The sequence below is a fragment of the Abramis brama genome (assembly GCF_963993115.1).
Source record: "Abramis brama genome assembly, chromosome: 20".
Taxonomy (NCBI): Eukaryota; Metazoa; Chordata; class Actinopteri; order Cypriniformes; family Leuciscidae; genus Abramis; species Abramis brama.
This window is the reverse complement of record NC_139982.1, coordinates 28583500-28592195: the sequence shown is the minus strand read 5'-3', so window position 1 is coordinate 28592195 and position 8696 is coordinate 28583500. Positions and strand designations below refer to the sequence as shown.

The following is an 8696-nucleotide window of genomic DNA, read 5'->3' as shown; positions in this document are numbered from 1 at the left end:
CTAGCACTTTCTGACCTGCTGCCGGAGTCTGATTCTGCCAAGAGAGCCAGCATGATCAATCATATTATCTAGCACTGACCGAGCTTAGTATTGTAGTGAGTTCAATTACTATTTTCATTCAAAACAGCACAGTCAATGGAAATGTTGATAAAAATATAAATAGATTTTTATTTACTAATGAAAAGAACTGATAGAGAATCTAATTAAAAAATTTATTTTCTAGAGATGCACCGCTGTATCGGCCAATAATTGCAATTATTTTCACCATCAGCCATCAGGGCCGATTATATCCTGTCAATCAAAAGGGGAGGAAAAACGTGTGCAGACTGCAACCCATACTGTGTGTGAGGAAAATCTCATGTTGAATTTGGGGCAAGTTAACTCGACAATAATGCTAAAAATAGCGACGTTAACACAGACTATTTGACCCTATGAATCACCCGTCAAGCCGGGGTTGCCAGGTCAGCAGTTTTTCACTTCACCATACATTATTTGTAATGCCTCTCATCCAATAAATCGTAAAGAGCTTTGTGCCTTGTTACTTGTGATTTAAAACCAATTCTGTCCTTTTTATCACGAAATTCAAACAATAAATGGCGTTTTGACGCTCTTAAATGTGATGAGAGAGATCGCTGTAGCGCCCAGAGTCTTTTCTTCCACTTTAAAATAAGTTACAGCACGTAAAAACATGCATGAACATCAGAAGTTATGATGAAAGATACAGTACAACTCTTGCAATCGCTTAATCAGTATTTAAACCATTATTTTATTTTTCAAAGTTATTTATTTGAGTGTAATTATTATATCTGAAAATAAATACCAGTTGAATATAATAGCTCTGTTGTTAATTTTAACATCTAATATTATAAAATGAGAAAGTTCCCTGTAGATTTTTTCTTTTCCTTGAGAAAATCAAACTATCGGCTATCGGTATCGGCAGAAAAATTTAGTATTGGTGCATCTCTAGTATTTTTTATTTGCATTTTTTGTGCTTATTAGCATAAGTAGCCGTTAGCTTAGCAACATGCTAATGTCAAAAAGGAATCAGTGTTGTGTCTAATGCTCTATTTCACTAAATATTGCACTATATTTATTTTTTTTAGCCTACATTAGCTTAGCAAAATGCTAATATCAGGCACTATTGAAATCTATTGGTTTTCGGTTTTATATGTTAAGGCTAAGTGACCATTAATGCAGTTGTTGGCATGAAGACCATATTATGATATATTTTGTCCACAGTTACCGCTATCTGCTGATTCAGTCGGGCCGGATTCTCCGTCAGAGTCCGAGTAGAATGGTGTCTCTACTTTCTTCTCCTTACGATCCTTCCGGCTTGTGCATTTGCTCCAATCTGGAATCTGCAAAAGATATCGCAAAACGCCATCAAAATAAGCTCAAATACACCTGGAGAACCTAACCAGAGAGAGAGAGAGAGAGAGAGAGAGAGAGAGAGAGAGAGAGAGAGAGAGAGAGAGAGAGAGAGGTTCATATAACGGCCATGAATGCCTCTTTACAAGCATCAAATGTCTTCGTCTACACTCATACATTAATATGATTAAGTTTCTTGAGACCTGCATCTCTCTCCGCTCAGCATTTGGTGTCTACAACAGGGAAGGTTGTGCATTCATGGCCACTTTCATTCTTGTTGTGTACGCTAACACGTATAATTAAAGAAATCACATCCTAAAAAAAACACCCAAAGACCTCCAGCACTGATTAACCCAAAATTAATTTGACTTTAAACTAGAATTAGCATGCTTTAACCGAGGTTTAGGGCATAAATTAGCGATTAGCATCAGTGCTGTAGGCCATTTATGAGGTGTTTTTTTAAGGATTCTGGTCTTTAATCATAGAGCAAGGGCTGAGGAAAGGGGAAGGCTGATCTAGCACAGTACAGACACTACGCTAGGCTGGTGGCAAAAGCTCTTTGGGTCTGACGCTAAGGGTGACTGACAGACTCACGCTGGTTAAAGTGGTGACTCTTTCGAGCAGCCTAATAACCTGGCAAACAGGAAAGAATAAAAAGAAACGCAAGAATGATGCTGTGAGATGGCCAGAAGAAGAGGAAAGAAAAGAACAGAACAGAAAAGAACAGAAAAGAAAGAAAAAGATTTAAAAAGTACACACAAGGATTCAGGTTGCACTTGTCAACAGATTAGCATGTATATTTGGATGCGTTTCACATCCATATTTCGCTAACAGCTTCAGTCAAAGCAACTGAAAGTGTTAAGGCCCGTTCACACCAAGGACCATAACTATAACTATAAAGTTTCATAGGTATAACAATAACGACACAGAAGAGTCACTGGAGTCGTTGGAGTCACTTTCAGGACTATTTTTTTCCAGCTGATGAGCGATGAAAACATTGACAGCCAATCAGAATCCACCCGACTCTAAAGAGCGCGAAGGCTGCAAACGACGTAAGCAGGACATTATCGTTAGTTGGTGTGGACACTAATATAGTTAACGTTATAGTTATTGTTCTTGGTAAGAATGGGCCTATAGGGGGGAATTCACTAAGAATGAATAGCATTATTTACATCCATCTGCACTGTTTTAGCATTCAGTTTACTATGCAAATTTGGTAACAATGTAAACACGCCCACAAATTTAGTGCTGAAAGCAATTTGCACAGCACAATTCACAATCTTATTTATTGTTTCTAAGTGCTATAGGTGGTAACAAATGCAGCAGATTACCGCTATCTGAAATACTCTACCGGGACGGTCAACCCAGTCTCACAGGAAAACGTAACTATTTTACAAAGTGACGATTTCATATGAATGAATTCATGTATGTGGATCGTATGAATCGTAAAAAGTAATTATGAAGGTCCTCCCATAACCACACCCCTAAAACCACCACTGGGTGTAAGCAGATCATACGAAAACTTACGAACGAGAATGTACGAATTCATACAAATTAGTCACTAATAAGCCAAAACGTAAAATAGTTACGAAGTGCCATGAGATTGTGTTGGGACGGTACAGGCACCTGAATCGGCCCTTTAAAATGCAGAAAGTCACCGTTATATTGCTTTTCTCCTTCTTGTAAAATGCTAACAAACATTTCTAGATTTCTGTAGGCTCATGTGTAAATAACACACAGGTATTTGCGTTGAAAAAGTGGCTGTTTAGTGAATTCACCCCTTTATTTTGAGTTTTCAGAAGGTCTCTAATCATATACTCAATATGTCAATAACAAATCTGTATTAAGATGCAGTTTTAATGCTTTGCTGAGCATTTGGTGTCACAGTAATGGAAGTGCAACATTAATATGAAGGTTTTGTGATGTGATGGTTTGCAAGGCAGGAAGTGAGGTCAGCAGATTTCAGACTGAGATGCAAAAACACACACTTTAGTACAGTAAGGTCAAGCTGGGTGGCCCGACTACAAAGAGGACAGAGAGAGAAGCCACTGCACTCTTGTGAGCACCTCTCTCCAGTCTCCCAGGAGACCGATTCGGCCCTCACTGCTGTCTATGACCTCCTCCTGCTGCATAATATGGTGGGCGGGAACATAAAGAGACAGACAGACTGTCAAAAAGAAGATGTGGATGAACATTGGAGGGGATATAACCAATAACACACCCATCTATTAGATGAGAAATCTGCTGTGAGTGACGAGTGCTTTATGAAATAACAAAGATGATTATGCTGACAAAAACCTGAAGCTGGAAACAAGACCCTGACTGATCAGTGTGTGGTGCAGACCTCATGCATATGCAGATTTGATCATGGAATATTAATCAGGAAGGAGTGGCATGTGGGTGTGTCTGTTCTAGAACTCTCTGTGATTGAATGGACAATTCTAGAACCACAATTCTAGCTTTTTAAAGCATTCGGACAAAGAATTCTAGGATTTTGTTTTTTAATCGTTTCTGCTCGAAGGAATGTTCAAGTTAAACTCTATCATGATTTACACGCCGTTAATAGAGTGCAACAGTGAACAACAACTTTTTCGGCGGCGTTGGTTCCGGAAGTTTTTGTCCCATTCATTTTTCTCATAGAGACAATTACAAACTTTGAATTGAAGCAAAAAAAAAATGTGACTATTTAAAATTAAAAATTATAAAATATTTAAAAAATATAAAAATATAAAAATTGGAATATTTGAAAATTGGACAAAAAGGCAAAGGTACAAGACTGTGTTTGTTGCGATTCTCTGACTGGCAGAGATTTCTCTGCAGAATCATGGGTAATGTAGTTTCTCATCAGGAATTGAACGTGGTTATTTAAAAAAAGGTTAAATAATGTGGTTAATGTTTCAACAAAAGAATACACCATTAATTAATAACCTCATAGTCCACAGTTATGATTAAAAATCAATTCCATTATGGCGAAAATGAACGGGATTTTTACTTCCAGAACCCGACTTTTTCGAAAATTATTATTGACACATCAACCAATAGGGCTGCAGGATGAGTAGCTCCCACCCAATTGAAATGCAGAGTGTGTGATTAATGCGATATGAGGGTGGAGTTATGCTAATGAGCGAGGAGAGTGAGCGATATAAAAGTGATTGAGAGTAGCATGTTTTTTTGGTTAGCGCTTTGGGGTGTTTCTTTGGGAGGTCTTGCATGTTGGAGCTCCCTCTGGTGGTCTGTAGGAGAAGCACCCCTGCGCCCTCTGGCCCTGCCTCTGTCAGAACTGTTCTCCCTGCACACACAGAATCCTTCACCTCCACGTTGCGCACAGACGGGTCAGGCGCCGATTCGGGCCAGTCGGGCAGCTCCTGGTATCCGCCGGCTTTGGCGTTCAGCAGATGAGACAGTGATCCCAGCTGGAAGTGATCTCTGTCTGCAAAAATCACAAATGAGATCTCTTTAATGTCTCAGTTGTCTCCTGCTCCTCAGATCTTTCTTCTGAGGGCCTCAAACTGTGCTGAGATTACCTTCAAATCTTAAAATGAACTCAAATATCTACCTCTTTCAACTCTTTATGTAGTCATTTTAGGAGAAACATCTGAGAAAAACTTGATACTGAACAATGAAATATGGGTTAGGCGATACCTTTGAATGGAGACTCCAGGACGGGGGCGGGCTTGAGCGCAAGGAAAAGCTTCTTGGCGTATTTGCTGAGAGCGCCGCTCTTATCGGTGGGAACAATTAGTTGGCGGATGAAGCGGGCACGATCTCTGATGTCATAGTTTTGATCATATTTCGCCAGGTTCAGTACATACTGCGTCAACAGTTTAGTCTGAAAGATGAAAAAGGAAAATGTATTTTGTCTCAAGAGTTTCATGCCTGACAGGCAATGTTACATGTGTGTGTCTAAATGATATGACATACAGACAGAAATTGTCTCGCTTGATTAAACAATGACTCCTGTTGTGTCTCTCCAGCTTTCATCCAGACTGATGCTCAGATGCAAGGTTATTATAGTCTACTGAAACCATAAATACACATTTCCGTTTCTTGAAATAAAATAAACATTAACTGAGATAAAATAAAATAAAATAACAAATAAGGATTGATGATGCATTGAACTAAAAAAAAGTTACATAGTTTACCTTTAAGCAAGTGTCCTGCACATTAACTGTACATTTAAAATGTATAATTTAGAACATTAATTAAAAAAACTACCTGGAACACTGAAAAAAAACCATTTATTTCACTTTCTAACACACTCTACCATGAGATATAAAGAATAAAATCAAGTTTTTTGTGCATTGTTGTGTGACTCCATATCCTATGCTTTAGAGAATAAAAATAATTCATAATATTTTAGATAAAATACATATTTTAGTCATGTCCCCATGTTTCACTCAGCCCTGTATTGTCCTGTGCACCACCACATAACTTCAGATCGTTTCAGGGGTTTCCAGAAAGCTCTAACTATCTTCAAACATCATTTTGGAAAACACTGCCAAACATCAGTCATCTGGATGTCTTAAACTGACTTTTCATGTATTTTTAATGTGAAAACTTCAAATTTTAATGCGTTCGATTAATGACTACTGCCAATTTATTTTCTTGTTTACTTTTATGAGTTTCGTTGTGTTGCATAATGCAAGTTAGCTTGCTTACTGCTAATGTGTGTTGCATAATTTATCCTAGCATGTTCAAAACAGCAAGCAAGCATGCATATAGTCAGGGTTATTAAATTAAAAATAAAACTATTAAAAACATTTTTTTTTTATTGAAATAAAGCTAAAATTAAATTAAATCTAAATATTGGATAAAAAACTAGATTGCCTGAAATAAGGTTAAGCCGAAGCACTAAAATTATTGAATGGATATTTATTTTAAATATATTCAAAAATAATAAAAACAAATGTATATATATATATATATATACTAAATTTACTAGTTTAAATAAAAAAATTATATAAAAATTCAGGTTATTCAAAAAATTATTTTTAATACAGTGTTTCTTCGCTCACCTGTTTTGAGTTAGTAAGATACAGTTTGGCAGCCAAATTGATAATCTGCAGCTTGACGATGTCCTCCTCGTTGGTGAAGGTTTTGGCCATCTTTCTCAGGACGTCGGGGGAGATTTTGGGGACGTGCTCGCAGTACTCGCCGATCAGCCACAGGATGCTCGCCCGGGCCATCGGCACCTGAACCACAGGCACATTATCAGGACCACGGAGACGATCTGAAACGTGAAAGTGGGCGGTTCGGATCAGAACGCTACCTGGATGCTGTCGATGAGTTTGGCCATGTGTTTGATGATGTCGCTGTGCTGTTCAGGCTGCATCTGTAGGAGCTTTTTGATCACCACCACCGATTCAGCCACAACCAGCTCTGAAAACACACAAACACCAATGTTATACAAACCACACACTAAATATTACTCAACATTATCCGACGGACATCTTCGGCCACTGCATTGCATCTCTCAGTTTTTTTACAGCATGTGATGAGACCGATTTCAAGCGTATTTATTGTAACATTTCTATGTCAGAGGCTCATATTTTTCTTCTTTTGCATGATAAGAACCTCTTCTGACATAAGAGCTAATAATTGATGTCAGCTTGAACGGCACTCACTTTATGGATAATTAGTGAAAGCCTGGGCATTAAACACAGTTTGGTTGCATTAGCGTCGTGTGCAAACACACACTCTCACCGTCTCTGTTGGACAGCAGCTGTACAAGGCCGTTCAGACAGGTGTCTCTGACCTCACCAATGTTTGTAGCACAGCGACCAATGGCCTGAATGCTGGCCGCCACGAAATCCTTATCCATGCTCTTAATATACGTCTACAGTGCAAAAAGAGAAATACATCATTATCCCTATTCATATATATAGAGAGAAATATACTGTTATCTACAATCATAATATTTTTTTATATACATTTCAAACTTTTTGTATTCAACATGAAGATTTTAGGTTAAAATGTATCTTTGTATAAGGAAATGTATTTTAGATACTATGGTTCACCATTTCTCTTTCTTTTCTTCATCCACCTTTTAGTTTGCAGTTTTAGTTTAGTTCACTTAAGTAATCATGTGGTTTTTAAAAGTGCAAATATTTCATGTTCTGTAGTCTCTAAAAAGCATCTATCTTAAACTGCAAACATTGTTTAATATTCATATTTAAGTTTTAAGGCATTTCATATAGTAAATTTAATATTAGTTTCAAAAAGTATTCACTACTGTTCAAGCTTGGGGTCAGTAAGATTTTTTTTTTTTTTAAATTCAGCAAGGATGCATTAAATTGATCAAAAGTGACAGTAAAGACATTCATAATGTTATGAAAGATTTCCATTTCAAATAAATGCTGTTCTTGTATCACGGTTTCCACAAAAATATGAAGCAGCACAACTTTTCAACTCTGATAATAATCAGAAATGTTTATTGAGCAGCAAATCATCATATTAGAATGATTTCAGCTTTAAATCACAGGAATGAATTACATTTTAAAATATATTCAAATAGAAAAGAGTTATTTTAAATTGTAATAATATTTCACACTATTAATGTTTTACTGCATGTTTGATCTAATAAATGCAGAGCGTGAGCATTAGACATTTAAACATTTAAAAAGAAATCTTAACGATCCCAAACTTTTGTAGACTTACATTACATTACATTACATTATATTATGTATTAAACCATAAGAACAAAACATGTAAAAACATACCTGAAATTCTCTCAGGATAGTGGAGATGTTGGTCTCATTAGCCAAATTAGTCAAAACCTCCAGCTGTGTTAATAAGAGAAGATAGAATCATCAGTCTAGCTTTAAAGCAACATTCTTTAGTGAAATAATTTCATGACATAATATCTCCGCATAGAGTTTCTCATTAAAACTAACGCTTTTCAAAGTCAGATGTGATTCAGTTGCGCGTCCGTTCACCTTGAGAATCTTGATCTGCGTCGGGTCTGTGGAACGGATATAAAAACTCTTCAGGTACGGCTCAAACATTCCCTAAAAGACAAACACACAGCATATTCAAACACCACAGCATTCATCTAAATGCTTGCATACCTTACTTTTTTTTTTTATACTGATTGAATTTTTATATTCTATTATGCCTTTAAAGAAACCTTTTTATTGTTTTTATCTGACATCTTTCAAGGACAAAGCAGTGAATGTATAAAAAGCAACATATGAGGGTCTTCAGTTTAAATATTTCAACTATATTAAAGCCTTTTCATATGAATTGCACCAATGTTCTAGTCTGGTTAAAACCAGACTATTCTCAGTAGTAACTGAGTTATGCTCTGGCAAAGCTTCATTAATAACTAA

General features: G+C 36.7%; 1 protein-coding gene across 1 annotated transcript in view; it reads right to left on the bottom strand.

Moving 5' to 3' along the window:
• The window catches only part of ap3b2 (adaptor related protein complex 3 subunit beta 2), a 32760-nt gene that overhangs the window by 6787 nt on the left and 17277 nt on the right, over nucleotides 1–8696 (bottom strand). The window contains exons 11-20 of the mRNA XM_084095230.1: nucleotides 8304–8375; nucleotides 8088–8150; nucleotides 7072–7204; nucleotides 6638–6747; nucleotides 6384–6560; nucleotides 5011–5197; nucleotides 4680–4798; nucleotides 1963–2001; nucleotides 1244–1358; nucleotides 8–34 (exon numbers count right to left, since the gene is read on the bottom strand). Coding sequence (XP_083951356.1) covers nucleotides 8–34; nucleotides 1244–1358; nucleotides 1963–2001; nucleotides 4680–4798; nucleotides 5011–5197; nucleotides 6384–6560; nucleotides 6638–6747; nucleotides 7072–7204; nucleotides 8088–8150; nucleotides 8304–8375 — 1042 coding nt within the window. The remainder of the gene's footprint in view (nucleotides 1–7; nucleotides 35–1243; nucleotides 1359–1962; nucleotides 2002–4679; nucleotides 4799–5010; nucleotides 5198–6383; nucleotides 6561–6637; nucleotides 6748–7071; nucleotides 7205–8087; nucleotides 8151–8303; nucleotides 8376–8696) is intronic.